Genomic DNA, 25,354 nt, shown 5'->3' with positions numbered 1-25,354 from the left:
TCCATTGTTGTAATTCTTTGTTAATCATTCTTTGTCACCTCATGTTAATTTGATTGAATTGAATATGCAGTAGTAAGGAGAAATGTGTAATAGTATGTATATAGTTCCACTATCTTATGCATTGTTTCTTTTTTCAGGACTTCGTATCTTCAAAATACACAAAATAGCAAACTGATTTATTGATATTATTAACAGTTAATTAATCCATCAAAATTTGATTATGCTGGGTAATTAGCGTGTTAAATTTAAACAATGCTTTTTATGTCCTCCGGACCGGAATCAGCTTACTTATCAAGAAAACAAGACAGGTTGACGTTCATCTGACAATCGTTATATAACTACTAGAAACATTTCATGAATTAATTTAGGGCAATTCTGTCAAAATAATCTCAGTTCACCGAAAATAACTTGAAGTTGCTCGAACTCCTCTAGTTATTAAGTATCGAATTTAGGCAAAACCTCTCAGTTCAGGGTGTAAAGGTATTATCTCAGTTGCTGAGCATTGTTGTTGTTATCTAAGCTGTTGAGCACAGTACAATTTTGAAAATTGAAGACACTAAATCTTAGGAAACATTTAGGAGCACAGTAACCATTGAATTTTGTGTACAAACACTGAATTTTAAGAAATCATCAGAGACCCAAGACATTTTACTATATCTGTCGGCTGTCCAGACAGGATATTGACCGTGAACGTATGTTTTTGTAACTAAAATCAATATAGATCTATGTTAAATAGTTTTCCCCTATTTTTATTTAAACTTTAATAGTTTGTTTTCCAAGAACCAAAATAAATAATTGGAAATCTTATATTGTTATTCTGACGTATGTTCTAATTGATAATGTAAACATTAAAGCCATTTTAGAAGTACTAATATTGATTATCAATGTACCATTATTGTTGATCACTGAATTATTTTCTGTAATGTTATTTTGAGCACAAAAGACAATGTGTCTTATTTTCAAAAACTAACAAATATATTGAGAACGTGTAATTATAGTAAAGTTTTCTTTAAAATTTAGTTACAAAAATTATTTTGTTGTTAATAAATATGTTATGTGAAAATAAAAATGTTGATCTATACAGGCATTCAAATTTTACGTAAAATGTTGTTTTAGCGATTAAAGTGTTAGTTTTCTATTTAACATTTAGAACATACAGTGTTACGGCTTATTTTATTTGATAATTTGTTATTCTATAACTGTTGTCTGAAATTTTATTTTGGATAGTAGACATAATGTGTTGATTTTCTATTTAAAAAATACAAAAAATATGTATTTTTGCATCGGTCCAGCAAAATACCGAAAAATGTCTTAGATCAGTTTTCCAAAATAGACATTGAGAATGACGCGCCACTTGATTCGAAGTACGGTATTTTTCTGAGTGTCGCTTCTACGAAACTGTTGGGCTCAAAACTAAATATAGACAGGCGATTTTTTATTGCAAATCTCCCGATAACAGAACATTGGATCGACTCAAATGTTGTGCTTGTTTTTTTTTGCCCAAGGAGTGTGCCAATAGAAGTATAATTTATAAAAAAAGGCGGAACATCTGCTCCTGGAATCATCGCTTGATAGTCTGAACGTGTTTTATTTTTAATTTTCCATGCGGTACCAGTTTAAATCAGCTGTTCGCCACTTTTTGTAATGCCAACAAAATAATTCTAAATATCATGCATAATTTTAAATTAAAACTATTGGATCAGATTTATTAAAAATATGTTTTGCTTGCCATAAACAACGTTCGGGTACTTCTAATTTCCAGCTAACAAATGTTGCTGTTGGTGTCACTGGTATTCTTGTACTAGTCTTTTAGAGATCACTCACCAGTTTTATAATAGTTACATGAAATTGCAATTACCGAGATTACAAAAATATAATTAGCCAAGCAAAATAAGTACGATTTTCATTAAATTAACTGGTTATGTGGTTTGACTCGCCTTTTATGTGCTCATATAGATCAGTGATATTTAAAACGTAGCACAATGCCCTAAAACATATTTACTAAGTGCTGAAGGATTAAATTCTCGAAGATATATGAATCCAAGAAGTCCAATCTTACAACGCTGCACAAATCTGTCTCGATACGAGGTCGGTCGATTGGGGGTTATCGGCATAAACCTACGATTTCATAGATCTGCCGACTTGGTAGTCAATTAACGTCGTTCATGCAGATATATATATTAATCCTGATCTCTGCTAGGATACATTACTTTTAAATTGTTGTGTTATTCTTGGTGCTTTAACATACATTGGTTTTAAAATATGGAAGAACAAGTGTAAATGCAGAATGTAAGGTTCAATTTTTAAAAGTTATAAAATCCAAACGGCACCAATTTTATTTATAGTGGGAATGTTAGGTGCTAAATTTATAACATATCATTTTCAACGACAACAAATAGGTATCAACATATGTCAAACTGGAAGTAAACAATTCATTAATTGGGTAAAAAAATAGTAGCAAAAATTGCAGTAGGGATCATAGTTCATATGTTTTCATATATAGTGGTTTAAACATTTAACTAATTTTTTTGTTTAATTAATTGGTTCTCCATACTATACGGATTGCGGCTGATATTCAAAGTTTATCCAAACATCAAATAATTGAAGCAGAATTTCTAAGTCCGGTAATCTCCTAAGGTTTTTTTTTACCAATTCTAGCATAAAAGTCAAATATTCAAAGCACTGGATAAAGATCTTTCCAATGATCTAGTCTATTTATTTCTGTTCTTCGTGGAAAATAGGAGCTTTCAAGCAATAAATTTGACTACTGAACTACCGCCGAAAAGATTTACGCGAGAATCTCCTAGGGTTCATCCATCGCAATAGTCCTCTGTAACTGTTACCTAGCTAATTTCCACAGCAGTTAACAAGTATTCAACCCATTTTACGCATATGAGGCCACTTTTTTTCAGAAATAGTGGTTCTGTCCACATCACTGGGAACAAAACGTAGACTCTAGCTGTTCAGATACAAAATTTAAAGAGAAATATTGATTATTATTATATATAATTCTAGCTGGCTTCTCACGGGTTTACTAATGAAGAAAATGAGACCAAATAAACATACATTGAACATGAATTTTTGAAACAAATTTTTCATTTATGAGCCTTGATAGAATTTTGATGCTTGTACATGTGATGCAATGCAGAAAATCTTAAAAATTTGATTTAAATCTCCTTCCTCAATTTTATACACCCCGGAATGATTCAGAACACATTGTTGTACTTGAATATTCTGCAAAACATTCTTTGATAAAGGTTCTTGTGCTGAAATTAATCAATTCGGTGTCTCCGGTAGCAGTGTCATTGTGGTAATTTGACTTTTCCACTCGTATAATATAAATACTCCTGGCGGCTCCAGTCGAAGGATCAAAGCATTCCAATATTGACAAGTAATTGCTCATTGTCCCTAGTCGTCCTATTTATTGGCGACGTAATCAACTGCTCATCTGTATTGTCTACTCTCGACTGAGCTCAACTGTGTGGGTTCCTCTTGAGCCATGATAAATCGAGCTTTATAAATTCGCTTTCTGTTTGCATCCAAAGAAACGCTACTCACGCCTTTCTTCAGTCTTTTTAGATCGAAGATTGTGTTACGCATTGTCAAAAAAGTATCGCTAAATAAGAATGTTAATATATTCGTTCAGAAAAATATATAATCCCTAACATTAAATATATTTTTGAAACATTTATTGACATCTGATAGTGTTTAAGATAATAGGTATAATATATTTTTTATACTTTTTAATAAAAACCACCAAAATAATTTTTTAATTAATTATTGAATTATAGCCGTTGATCGCTGACATATAAGAGCTAAATAACTTTAAGATACTAATGTTTTGTTATAATCTCCCTACTATCTTCCATCTCCGTTTTTTTTTTTCATATAGAAAGTTTCTGACAATTATAAACATGACAAAAAAGAAATTAACCCAATAGGCGCAAGTATTACGAAATTATTAATATACATTAATAAAAATTAATTTTAATGCACTTAATATACATTCGGCAGTTCATTCTCATTTGTGTAGATAGGAGATACTAGGATAGATACTGAAGGCATATATATTTTATTACTATTAAATGGCCCAACTTACCTCTATCTATAACAAACTCTCCCAATCGATCCTCTTGGCAAGAAGTTATCAATAAAACTCCTTCCACTTCATCCTGATATAACAGGTCAATTGAAAAGTCCTCGGCCTACCATAGTAAGACACATTTTTTGGCAAAATTAGTTTTTTTTTATTCAATGTAATTCCCTTCAAGGGTGATACACTGATTATAGCGATCCTCCAACTTTTCGATACCATTTTTGTAGTACGATTTGTCCTTCATTCAAAATAGGCATCAGTTTCGGCGAGCACCTCTTCATTCGACGAAAATTTCTTTCCGGCGAGCATTCTTTTGAGATCTGAGAACAGGAAATAGCCGCTGGAGACCAGATCTGGAGAATCTGGAGATTTGGATGGATTTTTGCCATCGTTTTCACTGACTTGTGACACGGTGCATTGTCTTGGTGAAGCAGTACTTTCTTTTTTTTTTCAAATGCGGCTGTTTTTCGGCGATATCGTCCTTCAGACGGTCCAACAACGCTATGTAATAGTTGCTGTTGATGGTCATTCCTTTTTCCAGTAGTCAATGAAAATTATACCATGCGCATCCCCAAACACAGACGCCATAACCTTGCCAGCCGACTGTTGCGTTTTCCCACGCTTGGGAGCGGGTTCATCGTGTGCAGTCCACTCGGATGACTGTCAATTGGACTTTGTAGTGAAATGATGGAGCCATGTTTCATCCATTGTCACATATCGAGCCAAAAACTCGGGTTTATTACGCTTGATCATCTTCAAACACTGCTCCTAATCAACAACTCGTCGTTGTTTTTGATCAAAAGTGGCACCCACTTTGCACAAAGCTTTCTCATACCCAAATATTCGTGAATGACACGATGTACTCGTTCAGTTGATATCTTTAGAATGTCTGCTATTTCATTCTATTTCAATTTACGGTCATCGGATTTTTCTATGTTTTCGTCGGTAACAACCTCTTTTGGGCGTCCACTGCGTTCACCGTCTTCGGTGTTCATTTCACCACGTTTAAACACTTAGCATACCAATCCTTGATGGTTGATTTTCCTGGAGCAGTGTCCGGAAACTCAGCATCAAGCCCAGTTTTTGATTTAACTGTATTTTTCCCTTCAAAAAGTAATTTCTATTTTTTTCACGTTTTTCAAAGCAAATTTATTTATGTAAATTAGTTGCACTAAAAAAGACCAAAATCTTTTGATCAAGCCCAGCCAATATAGTTAAAACCAAACGAAAAAGCCATCACTATATATGAAAGCAATGAATTTCTCCTAAAAATCTCCAAATATGATCAACTATGATCGCTACTGCAATTTTTGCCACTATTATTGATCCACAAACCCCATTAATTGACTACCTCGAGCTTTCAATTAACATATTGTACATTTACTAGCCCAAATCGAATAGATGATCGTACTTTTAAGCTGAAAGAAATCTGAGTCAATACGTCATTCATTTTATAAGACAATAATTTATTTACCTATACTCTTATATAATAATGCATTATATTTTCCTTGTCATTAGATCATTAGGGTGTCATTGATGGTTTTATATTTTGTTTATTTGATCCAGGTTTACTTTTGTTACCAAATTTAATTATTTCATAGTGTCACTGAACACTGTTCTTACAGTATAATTTCTTCTCTGACTCTCTGAATTTCACATTCTTCGACTTTCACTCTCGACTAGAAATTCTAGCTACATCTTACCTATAAAATAAAATTTAAATCACTACTAAAATATATTATGTTTAAAATACAATTTTTGCTACTATTCTTGACAAATCTCATTAATGACTTATTACTTCCAACACAACAAGAATCACTTTCTTTTCTATTCTTGTTATCATTAAATTTTGGCATATCTTGATATCTATTTCATGTTGTTGAAAATCATATATTATAAATTTCGTTACTAACATTCCCACTATAAATAAAACCGATGCTGTTTTTATAACTTGTAAAAATTTAACCTTACATTTTGCACTTACTCTTGTTCTGTAATATTTTAAAGCCAATGTATGTGAAACCACCAAGAATAACACAACAATTTAATTATTATTACTATTTATATTAATATAACACAATATCTAAATATTTTAGATTTTTGTTGTTGTTTTGGCTTTATCGACTGTACCGATCAACTCGAAAATAATGTACCGCCATTAAAAATGGAAGGCAATATAGTTTATTCTTTTCTCTGGTTTTCGGTGCATGATAGTGGGCATGTCCCAAATCCGGAGATACTTTTTAAGTGATGTATCCTCATCAAAATAACTTGTATAATTAAATAATGATCAAACATTTATTTCAGTATTTGTGCTATTTGTTAATTAGGATAACTTATTCATTAGTAAATAATCATTATTTTATATTTATGTTTATTATTAAAATGCATTTAAAATTAAATTATTAATTCATTAGTGTTACTGAATGAAATAATATAATAGGACACAAATTGGCACTGAATTCAAAATAAACGTTTTCTTTTTCATTATGTTATTTTCTATTCTAATGCTTTCCGTTTTCTATATAATATGTCTAATATATTTCTATAATATTGCATGATATGTCACAACAATATTAAAAACACCTTTCCATATATTTATGGTTTGATAATAAAATCAAAATTTATTATTAGCCACTCGAGGACGGGATGATAATGATATCGCGAGTCCAAGTTCCATGAGGTAAACATACACTTCAAACAAATATAAAATGAAATATTGGTCGTCGCCTACAGTTTGGATTGACTTACGCACGAAATTAGAAGTTAAAACGTATTAAATACTTTTTTATCATTTTTAATAGACTATTTTCGCCTAAGATATTGATAAAAATTATCGTATTGCAATAATTTATTAAATGATGTAACAAACGAGTTCATTGCGTAGGATCAAATCAATCATTTTTCTCACAACTGTTTTTTCAAGCTTCAGTATTATATATTTTAGTGTTGGGAACAATCGACTGAAATCGACTATCGACTGTTCAGTAACTAACTACTTTTTACTATCGACTATTTCAGTCGCTATTTTGGGTCCGACTGATTTTATTATTAATTACTATCAACTGTTTCAGTCGTTTACTTTTAGGTACTATTTTCGGTTCTACTAGTACATTCGACTGATTTTTAACGTTCTGGCATTCCGTTCTAGCCGCGACCTTGAAAGTAATGCACCGAATTTATTCTTATATAGATTTATATGTAGTATATGTGGTTTTATGTTTTTTTTGTAGTTTGCTTGTGAATAACTATATATTGTAAATTAATATAGCAGCATTTTGGAACGCTAGTCTTTGAGGGCAAAAAAATTAAATTGTAAACGATAAATAGTAAGATACTTTTGACTGGCATAGTGGGTAATACTTTGGACGGGTATAATAGGTAAAACTTTTTTGATAAACTTTCACGATTTTTGTCCAAGCCTCTTGTTTGTCGAAAATTTTTTCCTTAAATCTTAAAAACCAAAATTAGGTTCCAAAGGTTTCAGAAATTGCATAGATCCAAAAGATTTGAAAATTTTTTACAGTAGCAGTTGTTAAATTTCTTTTAAAAATATTAACCGTAAAGGTATGAATAAAGTATATTAAATATTTGTAATAAATACATTTTCTGATAGGAAAATTCTACTTTAATATTCAAGAATTTATTTTGTTGGCTATTAAGAAGAGCACCACAGTTTTTATTTGTTAACGAATGGACTATCTTAATAGAATGTTTTCAACTTTTAAAGCCCATTGAAATAATTACCACCGAGTTATCTGGAGAAAGATATCCCAACGATGTCTTTAATTATACGGTTAATAAGAGGACTGCAACATTCCATCAAATCCAGGATTTTAACAAGTGGATGGAGAAAAAATGACAAAATTGTCATCAATAAAAGACTGGCAATTTTAGAAATGAATACGATATGCGGGAAATCCACATTTTTAGATCCTAGATTTAAAAAAACAGGAAGCAGGAAGTATTGCAAATAATGCTGTGGCGATACAAAAAGGTATCGCAAAAGAGGTATCTTCCATTATAACTTCAAAAAATACAAATATAGTTCCACAACTCGAAATTCAAGACAAAACTACTGACCAAGAATGTATTGACATCTGGAGATATTTTGATAAAAAAATGGCTAGAATGAAAGAAGTAGTTACTCCAAGTACTGCATCAACTTTACAGATTTACCAGTATTTGGAAATTCTATTTATTAGGCTTTTAGAAAACACATTGGATTTTTGGCAAACCCATAAAATGAAACTACTTGAATTATATCAGTTACACATAATATATTTCTCTATACCCACAACATCTGTCCCCTGGGAACGATTTTTTTCAAAATCTGGGCAAATAATTAAAGATCGAAGAAATCGCCTCACTGGAGAAAAGTTGAACATGATAATACACAGTAATTTAAAAATATTTCCGTTCAAAAGTAAATAAAACTTTTATTTAAAAAGGGTGTGGTAGATATTGTACGATCATTTTTAGGTTCATCATGGATTAGATTTTTTAATGCTTAGGTATACGTTTACATTTTATTTAGTAGTTATGGTTATGGAAAATCTTTAGTTTTTAGGGTTTATTTAAGTTGTATTGTACTATTTATATTTATTTTGCTGTTATTTAAAAATAGCAATTAATATATTAAAACACGATAAAACATTTTTGGTGTTATTCCATTCCTTTTTACACATCCACAGAACATTCAGTATAAAAGTAATCCTACTTTCTTTAAATTTATTTTATTTATTACATGATAATAGAAATTACGAAATTAGTAATTTTGTTTTTCTTTTCTTTTTTAAGGTTATCACGTGAATGAATATATATATATATATATATATATATATATATATATATATATATATATATATATATATATATATATATCTGTCTCGCTTATAGTACCATTGGAGAATATAAAGACATTTAAAATTAACTGCTCCAAGCATTTATCTCCGTCCTTTCCTATCTCACATTCTATACAGACAAGAATTCGTACATCTTCGTCTGACATCACGAATGAAAAAAAAACAGTCGAACTGTGTATTTGACTGAAAATAGTAATTACTATTTTTAGTCGCTATTTTTTTGACTATCGACTGTTTTGGGACTATCGACTGTTTCGACTGTTTTCAGTCGATAGTTCCCAACGCTAATATATTTAGACCTGGAAGACCAAGCTTAGCTCACACCATTCGAAGGTTTTTAATTTTTTATATATGAATTATGAAAATGTATAAAACACAGAAATATTTTTTGAAGTATTTGAATTTTATCTATCATTTGGTGTGTGTACCAAGTAAATGTTGCTTAATCTCTAGAAATTACACATGTATGTTATAGCTGGTTCAAAAAATAGTCACCCACAGTCATCAAAATTTATGACATCTGCACCTCACAATATTGCCGCATCCATTTAGATTTTGGTTGACCGTTGTCGGTATACCTCTAATTGTTATCACTAATATTTTGCAGAAATTTGACAACATGGCCAACCATTGTAGGGTTGTTTTTAAACCCAGGGCGTAAATTAAAGATTATATTTAATAAAACAATAATAAACAATATAAAATAATCAACCATCATAAATACAAAAAAACAGAGATCAAAATATATAATATAACAACTACTTACTCAATAAATGGCAAAATAAATAATGCTAATAAATGTGCGAGATCTTGATGTCGAGGTGGTCGGGTGATGATTCTGCAAACATAATAAAAACTTACCGGAGCAACCATTACGGTTAGTAGTACTCGCTAGGGTAAAGCTAAATTGTTCAATATATAAATAAGTAAATATGTAAATGTGTAAATCAATAAATAAGCAATTTCTGAAAATGTAAATCAAAATGTTCGCTTATATCTCGACATTTTGATATTGGAAGAGTCTCGATGATTTCGAAACGTATTAACTAACCATGTCCGTGGTTTTCCTAACTAACCATTAGCTTTGACCATTTCTATGATATATATAGGAAGTCAAATAACAACACGGGATTGAAATGACGCATAACATTATTATATTTACAAGGCGATTACAACTACAAAATAGGCTACTCTGTAATATAATTCAGATATATTTAGGACGTAATTTCAATACTGTTTTAATATTTTCATGTACATTAAAAATAAATGTCTTTCTGAATATAATCTAATTGATTATGTTATCAGCGCACTTATTTTTTTGGTGTTTCGGTCAAATACGCGTTCATTACTTCTTCATTAAATGAAAATCGTTTTCTACATATGAATTTTTGCTGCTGATTTGATTTGAAGCTGTGTAAGATGATACAACATAGTGAACAAATTATTGTCAAATTGAATTCAAATTGTCTTTTTTCCGATCCAATAATCAGTCGAAAATTAAACGACGAACCTTATGTAGCTATTGAAGTGTAGAACAAGATAACACGCTGAAGTAAAAATACAAATGTATTCCCTCACCTTTACGTAAATTAATGCGCAAAGACGTATTTATTTTAAGTATTTATACAACTTACTTATTACAAATGCTAAAGCTGAAGTTACAAAATGCAAAATATAAGGTTAAAGTAGTTGAAGTTATAGTTGTACAAAAAGAAGAATTATTGAATGCAGTTTAAGACAGACTACGGTAAAAAGTGTGAATAATGATTATAAAGTGATACTGTCACTCTGTACAAAATAGTGAAGATTAGGCTTGTGAATAAGTTACGATAATTTTGTATGCACTACCAGGTGAGAATCTACCACTGAGATTTTATGGATTATAAGGGAGACTCTGCTTTGTTACAAATGATGTAAAAGAAACTTTTACTGAAACTTTGAAGGTTTTCTTGAACTTGGAATAATGTTTTTAATTCAAAACTATATGTAATAAACTTCACAATTTTCTAAGACAAAAGCAAGAAGACCTAAAGCCATTATGCGTATCTGTATCTACTAATATATTAGAATACTAATGGTAATATCGTATGTATTTAAAATGTATTTAACCACAGTCTATAGAGACGAGAAATGCGAAGGCAAATAAAGATTAGATAAGAACCAGTGGCAGGGGTATTGTCTCATCTGACGTCAAGCTTGAACTAAAAATAGAAGAACATTTGACGTAAATATAATGTACGGCAGAGCAGACTAAACGTAGATCCAAAATACTTTTTATTTATTGGGGACGCAAACGTACGTCGATAGGTCATGGATGTCGCCGAAGCCACGCTATTCTCTCTTCCAAATCAATAAACAGGTTTTTGTTTATCAATTAAAAATAACATGTGTTTTTGGAAAAGTAGCCTGAAAAATATATACATTTAAAACATGACATTGATATATTTAGCATTATATATAGGAAACTGTTATTTGATACGTAGCAATGGAAGTAATGACGCTTTTTATTTGTTTTGTGGTATCAGTTAGATAAAGGATAATTCAGTGATTGTATTGACTTTTTTTTTATTTGCTAATGTAAGTAAACATTTGAGTCGTATTTGTATCATGATATATTGAAGATTATCTTTGATTCTATTTCTACTACTAATATATAGGATGTATCAAAGGAAAGTATACGTTTGTTTATTGCGAGAACTCTATTATGAGCGATGGTGGTTTGTAAACTTGCGCTTTGGAGTTCATAATGGAGGGTTTCTCGCCAGCATTGTCTGTACATTGTGCTTGCGGATATTTAACAAAGCCAGTTATGAGTATTTTCACCTGATTTATATGCATTCTGGATCGTTCAAAGCGTAATTAGCCTGGAAAAAATCTAATGAGTAATTTTTTGCTACGATCTAATACGATACAGCACAATGTCGTCTTCTTGTAGATTCATCAAAGCATAGCTTAAGGAAGCCTTAAAACGGTTCTACTTTACAACAGCGGTTTGTATGCGTTCATTCCTGTAGATCATTCCGTACACCTCAAAGAAATATACAAGAACTTGGTATTAGTTGTTCGCAAATGAAAGCCATGATTTGCATGTGTGCGATGATTTTAAAACGTTGCGAATGTTGCTATCGGACAATAAGCTGGGTTCACCAAATTTCTATATTTTTTGTGTCTATGGGATAAGCTATCCCTATATCCGATTCCCGATCCGCTATCCCGATCCGAAGTTGGCTGCCGATAGAGTTTAAAGAAAACTCCAAAAAATGTTGATAACTCCAAAATAAAGTTCGTTACCATTGCTGCACGTTAAGTTGGGAGTGATGAAGCAATTCGTAAAATCGGATGGAGAGTGCTTCGTCGAACTAGACATTCGGCGGCTTACGACTGACCCACAATTCATCATGACCATGACGCCGACTCAGAAAGAGGGGTGAAGCGCCTTTTAAGGAGGTCATAGAGAAATTTGCACAAATTTCCATCTTGATCATTTTCCGGGAAATTTGGGAGATATGAGTGTAGAGCATGGTGAAGGATTTCACCAAGACATTAAAGATATGGAAGGGAGATATCATAGGGAGTACATATATATATGTACTGACATGTAGATATTTTTGTCAATAAAATTCGTTCAGAAATATATCAAAATATTAGAATAAGCCGCCATAACACATTAAATCTACATATGTCGTCATTGATCGTAAATGATAATCGTAATCAGACAATTGATGTAAATCCGTCAATTAGCCGCTTTTCAAAAAAATTTACCAGCATTTTGTTGCTACTCATATACATCTTAATAGAAGCGTAAATATGCAGAACTGTCGCTACTGAGCTATCAGAATTGCATCATAAATATCTTCATTCGCTTAGAATGAATGTGTGAATTGCGAGGAATTACTGAAGAAGTTGAGAAACGGAAATGAAAAAATGTTTTTAAAATTACTTGATATGTCAATATAATTTCTCTTAACTTCTGTATTCTTATTCCAACAGTCTTACAACTTATAAATCTCAAATCTTATGTTATCAGTAAATTAATTTAAGTAATTCCTCATATTACAATCTTTTAACAGATCTAATCTGATTCTTAGAGACATTAAATTATTATACTACAAAGGTTTCAACACTTTCAACACAACGTTCTATGAGCTAGAGAACAATTGTTTGTGTTACCCAACTTATCAAATAGTCATTTTATTTTGATTTAGTTCTCATATATGTCGAGATATATGATATATACCCTATATACTCGTAAAAAGAGGATAATCATTATGATAAATATGTACCCAATCCAGTATATTCTGACTTCGGGCGATTTAGACTATAATTATTAATTAATTAATTAATGATAGCTTCTATATTATTAGGAAACTATGCAACAACAGACAAGATTATTTATGAATTTTTAATTGTGTCGACTTATAGTGAAATAAAAATCTTGGGGACGGTATTAAAGCACTTTTTATTACGTTAAAGTACTTTAAAATAACCTACGTTAAAATAATGTGTTGCAAAATAGTAGATGAAATCAGAAAGTATAACGAGATTTTAAAAACCATGTTGTAAAGAACAGTTGTTATTTCGTTATTGGTTAATCCTGTTGTTTGCTCTGTGAAATAATCAAAATAATTTATAGGGTTCACACCATTCACATATTTGTTAGCTCAGACGAATACCATTCTGATTACGATATTTGATAATACTTCTTTATCTTATAGTAACATATAATTTTAAATGTTTTATAAAATAATAAATCGTGTCCAAATACCAAATTACGATGATGTTCCACTGTACTGTTTTCGTATTAATTTATTAAAATAAATGCTCTCCCAAAAATAATTTGTATTTATTATTTACGACTCAGATATGGACTTTTGATAATGTGCGGCATGACAAGCAACATTTTAAATTAAGCAAGATATTAACAAGGCAGTTTGCAGAATTGTTAAAGTCTTATATTTCGTTATAATAAAGTTGCAAATATTAGTGAACAAAATTAACAATTGTGGCAAGCAATGGATTCAATTAACGTTGAAATAATAATTGAAAAAATCCACACATCCCCATTAGAATGAATAATATGCAGGTACAATATGCTAAGACAGAAAAATATTTAGAAATTACACTGGATCCGAAGCTGCACAGCGCTTGTAAAGAAGAAGAACTAGATTTTAAATTTAGAACAATGTATTGGCTACTTAAAAGAAACTGCCTTGTCAAAATATAATAACGCACTGTACTGCTGTATAACCAATTCCCTTATGAACGTATCTCGTATTCCTCTTATGACATCCAGATATGGAGTTGGGCCAAGAAGAGTAATCTGAACATAATTCAGCGATTTCAGAATAAAGTATTGAGGGGTGCTATTAATGTCGTTGAGCTTAAGAAATAGTGATCCCCAGCCTAGTTACTTCTTCACCATATGAATAGTTAGACTGCCCGGCTTCTCAACGACAACTCAAGAGGACTAAGCCTTTCAAGTGGACATACGAAGGGGACTCAAATATAAATGGCAATTTTGTAAAATAATTTTATTGATGAATGGTTTAAACAAACTAAACATTTTGCAATGTAATCACCTCGGCGCTCTATACACTTTTGTCACCGATTTGAAAGCTTAAATATTCCTTCGTCACAAAAAGTTTTATGGCGAGTTGTCACCCAATTCCGCACATTCGTTGCGTTCAAATATGTTGCCTCCAATTGATTCTCTAATGGGCAAAAACAAAAAATAATCACAAGGTGGTAATTCGGGGCTATAAGGAGGGTGCTCGAGAGTTTCGCAGCGCATTTATTCCAATTTATTCCTTGTCAAAACTGCGGTGTGTGGTCTGGCGTTGTCATGAAGGATGATGAAGTATCGAATGAATATACCCTGTCGCTTACATCGATACGCGATTTTTATCAACTGTAACCATTCAATATAATGAGCCGTATTCACTGTTCGTTGATCGTGAAGAAAATCAATGAGTAAAACTCCCCTTGAGTCAAAGAGAACAGTTGCAAGCACTTTTGCGCCTTTATTGTTTAAATAATTTATGATGATGCGTTGTGGAACAGACAAAGGTATCTCGTGCTCAGTTACGGCTTTACTGCGGACAGAACAGTAGCACAGATGCTACCAACAGGATACATTGCTTAACAAATATCTCCGAATTTGACGCATGCGTATATTGGGCTCCATTTATTTTTGAAAGAGAGAATAATTCAAGTTTGGCGCATGCGGCTAAACTGCTTCATTTAATTACTTCTTATATATATATATATATATATATATATATATATATATATATATATATATATATATATATATATATATATATTATAAAAAAATATACACAAATTTGATAAATATTTTATTTAATGTTAATACTGTATATAAGATTTTTTTTATTATGAATGGTTTAAACAAACTAAACATTTTACAATGTAATCACCTCGGCGCTCTATACACTTTTGTCACCGATTTGAAAGCTTCAATATTCCTTCGTCATAAAAAGTTTGATGGCAAGGTGTCAGCCAATTCACGAAATTTTTTTTAAATAACATTTGTTATTATTGTTAATATTGAATAAAATGAAGTAATAAAAATATAATTATTATCTGTCCAGCCTTTCTATTTTCATAAAAACACCATATTTAAATTAATTTACATATTCGAACATTTAACGTAAACTCTACGAATTATCTTCATTAACATTACCACAAACAAAAAAAAACGTTAAGATCAAATCCAGTCAATATAGTTAAAACTAAACGAAAAAGATACCACTATATATGAAAGCAGTGAAATTGTCCTAAAAATCTCCAAATTCTCGAGGTCCTTACTGCAATTTTTGCTACTGTTCTTGATCCACAAACCCCATTATTAAATTAACTACCTCGAGCTTCCGGTTAACATATTGTACATTTACGAATGCCTAAAACGAATGGATGATCGTACTTTTAACCAACAATTTATTTACCTATACTCTTATTTCAATTTCTTCTCCTCTGATTCTCTGAATTTCACATTCTTCGACTTTCACTCTCAACAAATTCTTGCTACATATTACCTATAACATAATTAAATCATTACTAAATTATATCATGTTTAAAATAAATTTCTAATTATTACCAGTTACTACAATTTTTACTACTATACTAAATGGACAAATCTTATTAAATAATTTATTATTTCCAACACAACAAGAATCATTTTCTTCTATGTTCCTGTTTTCATTAAGTTTTGACATATGTTGATACCTATTCGATGTCGTTGAAAATGATATGTTAAAAATTTGGCAGCTAACATTCCCACTATAAATAAAATTGATGCTGTTTGGATTTTATAACTAAATTATTAACTAAATAAACTAAATATTTTTAAAATGTAATCCTTACATTCTGCACTTACCCTTGTTCTTCCATATTTTAAAACCAATGTATGTTAAACCACCAAGAATATAACAGCAGTTTAATTATTATTGTTATAGAGTTATTAATGTAACACAATATCTAAATATTTTCAGATTTTTTTGTTGTTTTCACATGATCGACCCAAGATGTACAAAAAAAGTACCGCCATTATAAAAGAAAGACAATATATAGTCTATTCAAAGTTGCTTTAGTAATGCGTGGTGGATATTTGTGACTTCGAAACATTACAATGATGCCGCATCAACTCTGAGTTTTAGTTCAGTTTGGTTTTGACATACACGAAAATGCTAATCTAAATAAAATAAAATAATTGAACAAGAATGTTATCAAATATAATTTATTTTAACATTATAGTATGTCTAATACATATATTATCGAAGGACACACCATCCATGAGGTGGAATTTCTAGGCTCGTTTTTTATATAGTGGTATCCCCCTGGAGACCTAAGCCACCTAATCAACAATTGTATATCTGAGAAGCGTATTTTACTTTCATTCGAGAGCATATTTACTTTTTACGTTTAGTTCTTGTTTCTTTCGATGGTGTGTTTACTTGACTATTTCATCTTGGTATCACTTTATTTTTATTTCTTCTGCTACTATCTGTGTACACCATTCTTGATAAAATGAATCACTGAATTCTGTGTAATACATTCACCATATCTACCAAACAGTTAGTATTAATTATCTCCTCACACATTCTAACCTAATGCTTATGTTTAATTTTGAACAATTACAATCATATATGTGCACACAAATATTTCACGCCCTACAATACCATTTTCTATTGTTATATTCAATTAATTAGGTGCATCCCTTTAGTTGTTTCCACGGTCATCATTCTGTATCAGGAATTTCCAGCATTGCACAGCATTATCACATATCCTGAAAGTTTCCTTCAGTCACTTTCACTTTACGACTCACTGTCCAATTCAGTCACTAAACTGTTAATTTCTAATCTGTCTAAAATATGACGATTACGCCATTTATCAATTACTTCCTTTGTATGTATTATCGAGTTCATCCAAACCGAAGGTGTTATGGTTGGCAATGCTTCCTTCCACATATCCAAACAGTTTTTGATAGAATATCCTTCTCAACCGGCAATATATCTGCAATTAACTATTAATAAATATAATGACCAACCCCAATTAAATGCTATTGTAACTTTTACCTTTTTCCATCAATTTTTATTGCCTTTATACTTTTTTTGTTACTGCCTTGCCAAGAGTGCCAATGAACCATTTTGAAATATTCAAGTTTCTAATATTATTTTATGCCTTTAATTGAAATCTTTTTAAGGTAATGTCTGGAAATTCCATTAAACCTCTCCGAGGGTTATCTTTACACCATTTAAACCCTATGCTATGTAGGAATGTATGAAAGGATATCTTACATCCGTCAAAAAGCTGCATGTCCCTAATTCTTTTATGTATACTTTCTAGAGAGACAATTTTCTCTAAAATGATTTTATTAAATTATGTTTATATCGATAAAATAGTTTGTGTACTTACTGTTCTTATACATTTCGTATATTTGGTCTCGAATAAAGCCATTATGAAGATGGTCAAGATTCGTCATCCACTTCGTATGTAGACGGGTTTTCTTGGTGAATCTAACGTAATATTCTTCATTTTGTAAGCGATGTTATTCACAGTACCCACAGTAATATTTAGCACGGTAGCAACTCACTAAAAAACATTTTCAATAAAATTTTCAAACAAAGTAATATAATATATTACGGAGCGACTTATAATTTATCAAAATAAAAGGATAAAATAATATTTGCCGGTTTATAACCTGTAATAATTATAACTAATATTTTAAATAATTTAGCGTACATCTAACAACCGGCCGGCGAGCAGCTGTCAGCCATATGCAAAATTCTTGAAACCAATAGTGATAAGAAATTTTAACTCTTACCTATAAATTATTGTGGCTGTATAATTAACTGTATTTTTTAGATTTACTATAATGTTAAAATAAATTATATTTCATAATATTTTTGTTCAATTATTTTATTTAGATTAGAATTTTTTTGTATGTCAAAGACAAACTGAATTAAAACTCAGAGTTGATGCGACAACATTACAATGTTTCAACGTCACAAATATCCACGATGCATTACCCAAAAAAAATTGAATAGACTATATTTTATTATTTTTTATGGTTTTCTAGGCAGGATAGGGCGCCTGCGCCAAATCCGGAGATATTTGTTAACTAATGTAAACTGCTACCCACACCAGTCTCCCCCCTCTTCATAAACCAAAAATACTCGATATACGAATACTCTAGATCGGATTATGTGCTAAGCTAAATAGTAAAATTACCGTTTATATTTGATTAAAGAGTAATATGATGTTAGTGCAGAGGCAGAGCACAATGCTAGTGTACACGTTAATATAAGTATAAACAAGTTGATGCAACCTAAGAGATTTTAATGCGAAAATAATTTAGTAATACATAACTGCATAATATTACTCATTAAAGAAATTACAACCTGTAATTTTTAATAATCACTACATTACTTAATAATTAAAAAAATATTATTTAGCAATATATTTGATAACGTCTAAATTGTTAGTTATTCTTTAAGCAAATAAAATATTATCAACTTTCATAAAATATTACGAATTCATTCCAACACCTAATAATACTATCTTAACAAATACTAGTAAGAATTAGTTAAAACCGTTTAAATCGGTAGCAGCAACATATTCGCCACAAATAGACCGGACGAAGCAGGTAGATTCCATTGTAACATTGTAAATATAGTTAACTAACCGGTTTATTTTCATTCACTTTATCTAATCAATTAAACAAATTTGTTTGAGGTCATTTTTTGGCAAGTAGACAAAAAAGGAACCGTCAATTTATGACAAAATCAAGGACATTGGCGGTTTTAAATAGGCGCGAGTAAATCGAAAATAAGTAAATTAGAAGTTTAATGTCTGCTGACGTTTAGCCAACATAATAACATAGAATTTATCAAATTTCTCATTTGTATTCTGTTATTTTGTCGGATCAACTAAGTCGGATAATGACGGTGTAATTTGCTTTTACGCAAGATGATTTATTGTTTCACTTTATATATAAACGCGATATTTAAAGAATTAGATCTAAAGGTTTTATGGTAGTTATATCACTATTCTGACAGGGTAATCATTAAACAGATGGTCAGCGTTTTAAGTCTGTTTATGTTCTGGATCAAGGGGATGTTTGAACATGTTCTATGATGCAATAGTCGTGATGTGATCGTTACGGGCTCGAATAATGCTCAGTACATAGTTATTTTATTTTTATGTTTTGGTATTGATTAATTCCGAGTTCGGAACCCATTTTAAGTTATAAATTTGATTCAGATAACTCAGGCCTTTAATATATAGGGTTTCTCAATAAGGGTAGGTTAAAATATGATTGAAATATCTGATCCTTAGTTATATGTTTAAAACCTATACTTTATTGCATTCGCACTCCCTCGAGAAGAAATATTAACTTATCCTAGATATTAACGTGCTAGTTAATAAAAGTTATATAATAGTTCAAAACAGACCACGTCTATTTATGGTTTTACAGATGTTTTAAATACCTGCATTATTATTTTTATGAAGTCGCTTCGAAGATCAGCTTTCATAGATTTCTGGCCAATACGTTGAGTCTCCTATATCCCTAAGTATTTGTAGACACTACAAACCTCCACATTATGAGAATTTTGTTAAAGCTTTCTTGCAAAAAAAGTGAACAGAGGTTGAACTCAGTCTTTTATACTGCTTGGAATCTGTTTCACGGATTAGAGTTCGACAGTGATCGCTCATCATAACTTTGTCCCAAATCCTTGGTATTGCCTATCGACAGAAAAAATAGTTTGAGGGACGTTCGAGCTCCAATCTTGTGGCAATTTTGCAGCAAATTGTCGATTACAACACGTTGAAACAGTGCCCATACTTCTATTTCATCAGGCCTTAAATATTTTGTAAACTTTGCGTCATCATTCAGTTTACTTTGCTAAACTAAATGATTTTTTCATAACGATTTCACATTCATTGATCGCCGGTGATGATTTTCTGTTCTCTCCACAACATTGGTACAGAAGTCATTAAAGTCATAAAACGCAGTGTAATGACTGGTTCTATATTGATGCCGATATTGATTTATATATAATTGATATAGAAATTGATATGATTAAATCTATATGATTGATTTTCTTGACATTTAGTATAAAGTCGCATATATTCATGAATCAATGTTTTTGGCCAAAGCGCCTTTAAAATCCAACCGACACATGCGGAGACTCATGACTAATTGTTTTTAGTAACAGTATGTCATCATCGGTCATAGATCGGAGAAAATATATTTGTTCTTGAAGGCATCTTCCCTTCTTCGTGCATTCTCATATTTTTGCTTTTCGCTTGACTTCATGACTTTTCTGAGTAAATGAGACTGAGTTCTTTTAGATTTAGTCCTTTCTTTTCGTATTCCTGGTTATCTCTCTATGTAACTTGTTCGACTCTTCTTCCAAGTCCAATAAGTATTGGGTTTTCTTTCAATAAGTGTTGCACTTGTTTATCTTAGAGCTTTTTTGATCCTCTAGACTGTTCTTTTATAGTAATACCCACTCAGGAGAGAGTCAACGCCAAAGCTTAATATTTATGACCATAAAATCATGCTGTGAATACAGTGGGATCAACAAATTATAGTGCATTACTGCTGACATCTACCGATGTCAATTGAATAAAGTGATCGACGTATTGTTGCAAAAAAGTCCAGAAATAGCCAATAAAGATGTTATGTATACCGCTCAAATTATCCGGTCATGTCTTTTTTTCACTACCTGAACGGTGAAGACAGCTTGGTCAGTTTTTACCATCAGTGTGGATTTGTATCGACAATCTACCAGTCGCCTCTTGTTTCCGTTAAATAAAATAATATTTTCAAGTAAACTAATAGTTTTTATTTTCTAAACCCTTTCTCATATTATATCTATATATATATATATATATATATGCGAGAGGAGGAAGGAAAATAATGTAAGAAGAAGAATGTTTCAGTTAGGGGAAATCACATGACTAGAAATGTATGATTATAAACTACTACTATTGGACACTTCGTTACTTTTATTCCCAATAGTTCTAGCATAACCATCGTATATATGGTTCACAGTACTTTCTTTTTTAGAGCTTTTTAACGTTTCCTTGTTCGTCCCATTCAGAAAAAAAAAAACGCCATACAAACTTATTGATTATAATTTGTTGTTTACAACAACAAACTTTCTCAATATTCTTGTTTTACAAATAAAATGTATGTCGTAGATTTGTATTGGATTTTCTCAAGCCTTTTCTAATCTTAGACTCATTATTCTTGTTCGTGTTAATCGAACAGTTAACTTTGTGTTAACGCCGACGTGTAAAACATAGTCAAAACATAGTTTCAGGTAACGAAAACAAAAGCACCTTGATAAAAATACCAGCCATTTGTCATTCCAAAAATAATAATATATTACCGCCCATATAAATTATTATACACCTCGCTAACAAAATAGGGTTATTTTTAAACCGTGCGAACGTCATATTTATTCAAATAAAAATATCGTAAACATCCTTCTGTTCGACGTTTTGTTAAAGCGATCGAAGAAATTTTAACAAAATTTGTTTTATTGGCAAAGTGTTTTATGGACTAGAAACGTTCAGCTGTCAATTACGAAAAAGCATTTATTTTGTTGTTGTTTCACTATCTCTACAGTTCACTGGAAATCAGAATTTCAAAATAATTGAGTCTATTCGATTTAAAATTATGCTAAATATAATTATAGTGGAGATATCATTCAAGATTTTTAACAGGAAGTTATTTTGGCAACTATTTAAATATTCAAGGATAATGTATATTGGGCTTTCCAATTACTTTTTGATTGGTTACAATAGAAAAATTTGGTTTGTTGAAAACACAAAATTTTCATTGAGGTCGACTTCTAACACATGGGCTGAAGAGGCCCGGGTGAAACAAAGAAAGTGCGTTTTTTGTGTTCGAAATTGGCTTCATTCATCACCTCCCACACAAGCCACACAATCATTCCAGCGGCGTTCTAACATTTTAATACCACTTCTGTAGAACGATCTATCTTTTGCCTCAAAATAGGCCTCCCTTTCAGTGATAACCTCTTCGTTCGAGCGCAATTTCATGCCGGTGATTTTTTTGGGGTCTGCGAACAGTCAGTAATCGCTGGAAGCCAAATTTGGCGAATACGGTAGATGCGGGAGCAATTCGAAGTTGAATTCATGTAGTTTTGTCATTGTTTTGATTGACTTGTGACACGGTACGTTATCTTGATGACACAACTTTTTTTTTCTTTGCCGTCGCGGTCGGTTTTTTGCAATTTCGACCTTCAAACGCTCTAATAACGCTACATAATATTAACTGTTGATGGTATTTCCCTTCTCAATATAGTCTATGAATATTACACCCTGCACGTCTCAAGATACCGAGGCCATAACCTTTCCAGTCGCTTTGAACGAGATTCACCAGTTGCTGTCCACTCACATGACCGTTTTGATACCGGAGTGAAGGGATGGATCCATCCATTTTCATCCGTTGTCACATATCGATGCAAACATTCGTGTTTGCTACTTTTAAACATGGCCAAACGCTGCTCAAAATGATCAATATGTTCTTGTATTTGGTCAACACTGAGCAAACTCGGGAGCCACTCTAAACAGAGCTTTCTCATAGTCAAATGCTCATGCAATATAAACCAACACGTTCTTTTGATATCTTTATGATGCTAGCTAACTCACGCAACTTTTCGATCATTCAAAACGATTTTGTTTTTTATGTTTTCTGGTATTACTGCCTCATTTGGACATCCACTGCTTCTGCATCATCGATGTCTCTACGATTCCCTTTAACAAGCCAGAAAATCAACATTTTATTATTGTTTCGGATGGAGCGGAGTGCCTATAACACTTTTCCAACTATTGAACTTTAATTGAGCTTGAACGGTATTTTTTCCATTAAAAAGCTGTGTAAAATTAAAACACGAATTTTTTTTATCCATTGATTTAAAAATTATAAAAGTAATGTCACTATATGACTTATAAGTAGAATATCATGAACTTTTAACAGCTTTCTTTTGAAAGTTAATACTAACTGAAATGCGGTGAATTTAATAAAACTAGCGCCATCTATGTATTAGGCCCAGGTCTAAAAACTAATTAATTACGTTTGCTTCTCTCCGCAAAAACCAAACTAGATAAAACTATCCGTATAGTTTTTTCAGTTAATTTTATTCATTGGGTTTTATTTATTTACTTGATAATCATGCAAAATAAAACTACTAAGCTTTTTTTTACTACTAAGGAATTATCAGTTCCTCCTTTTTTGAAAATAATTTTAGGAAGATGTTTACATTTGGACGATAATATTTTTAAGAAAAATATTCCGAAATTGTGCATTTTAATAATTAAAACAATTGTGAGATATCATTTTTTAAAACAATTAACCAGATATGGACTTGATAAACCTCCTTTGAGATATCTGATATATTTTCGTTCATATTTATTTAACGTATTATATTTTTAAAAGAAGCTTAACGTTAGTAGATGTTAAATTTAAGTTGCATATTTTCTGTAAATGCTATATTTATATATACCAGGAAACTGTTAAATAAATTAACTATGTATTGAGCCTGACCTGCCTAAAGAAAACCAAATCATCTCTTTAGATATAAAACGATATTTGTATATTTTTATAGATGATTATATCATCTAAAAATCTGTAAATATGTAGTTTTTACATAATAATTTTACTAAATATCTACATAAATTATATTATTATGAATTTGAGTTGGTAAAAACTTCTTTGATAGCACAATAAATAGTTTTATGAAGGACTATTACTTAAAATATAGGAGGTATTGATAAGCTTGAATCGATATCTTTAACCTTACCATCACTCTTCAGCATCCTTTTATGTTTGCTAGACAGATCTCTGCGTTTTCTGTTCTCAAGTAAATTGCTGATAAAGCAATCACTGTTGGACCTGTTAGTAACTATAATAAAACTGACCTTCTTGTTTCAGATACATCATGGCCGGTAATGTTGGCCAGGGCAAAACGGAGATCTTCCAACGTTCGTGTCATGCAAATTTTCCATGAGCTGAAACCGCAATATCCGACCATTCCCGATCACATCCTTACTTCCTGCATCACCAGCCACGTAACCGCTAATTCCCCAGGGAACCTCTACAACTTGCTAGCAATACATCAAAATCAGATGGGACGTCCATCTCTTCAGGTAATTCTAGTCATGACATACCATAATTAAAGGAATAAAATAGCAATTAATCATATACTAACTGCTTCGATGAGTCCGTAATAAGTAAGTAAAAAACAGATTTTTAGATGCAAAAATATATTATAATTATGCTTAGATACAACTTTAAGTTAATTAAATTTTCAAACTAAATGTAATGTTCTTGTTCTTAAAAAAGTCTTCTTAAAAAGGAACAATGGCACCTATTTTTTAATATACTGTTAATGAAGGTATTACAGAAGATTACAGCATTATTTCACCAACTTATTGAATAGCGTAGTACATGATATATCTATCATTGTGAAAAAACTGTCGCCTAACAACTTAAACATAATTTTATATCTTTCGACATGGCAGCACTCGACACGGCGAAACGCTGAGGTAATATTTAACCAGGGTTGTCCAAATATCTAGTAAACAAAACGTTTAATTGTTAATATTTAATAATTTTCACTACAATGATCCAAACTCACATTTGGTCAAATAGATAATTTTGAAGCATACTAGTTCACATAGTACCTTTGTATGATATTCTTAATAATACCATCACTTACACTACTCATCATAGAGCCACCAACAAAGCGACGCCTTAAAGTGAAGGAATCAACCTGAAACACAACATATACCCTAAAAATATCAAGGACAAAACAAAAGAAAAAGAAATCTTAGA

At 31.2% G+C, this 25,354-nt stretch overlaps 1 protein-coding gene across 5 annotated transcripts in view; it reads left to right on the top strand.

Moving 5' to 3' along the window:
• Tab2 (TAK1-associated binding protein 2) overlaps positions 1-25,354 on the top strand; it is a 101,720-nt gene that overhangs the window by 32,453 nt on the left and 43,913 nt on the right. For all 5 annotated transcript variants that reach the window (XM_076393813.1, XM_076393806.1, XM_076393797.1 and 2 more), the window contains exon 2: positions 24,452-24,666. In XM_076393813.1, the coding sequence (XP_076249928.1) occupies positions 24,469-24,666 (198 nt within the window). In that variant the 5' untranslated portion in view covers positions 24,452-24,468. The remainder of the gene's footprint in view (positions 1-24,451; positions 24,667-25,354) is intronic.

This window comes from Rhynchophorus ferrugineus, unplaced genomic scaffold (assembly GCF_030347505.1).
Source record: "Rhynchophorus ferrugineus isolate W39M unplaced genomic scaffold, kcgeb_rfMv2 rfM1, whole genome shotgun sequence".
Taxonomy (NCBI): domain Eukaryota; kingdom Metazoa; phylum Arthropoda; class Insecta; order Coleoptera; family Curculionidae; genus Rhynchophorus; species Rhynchophorus ferrugineus.
The sequence above is the reverse complement of the archived record's forward strand: the minus strand, read 5'-3'. Positions and strand labels throughout refer to the sequence as shown.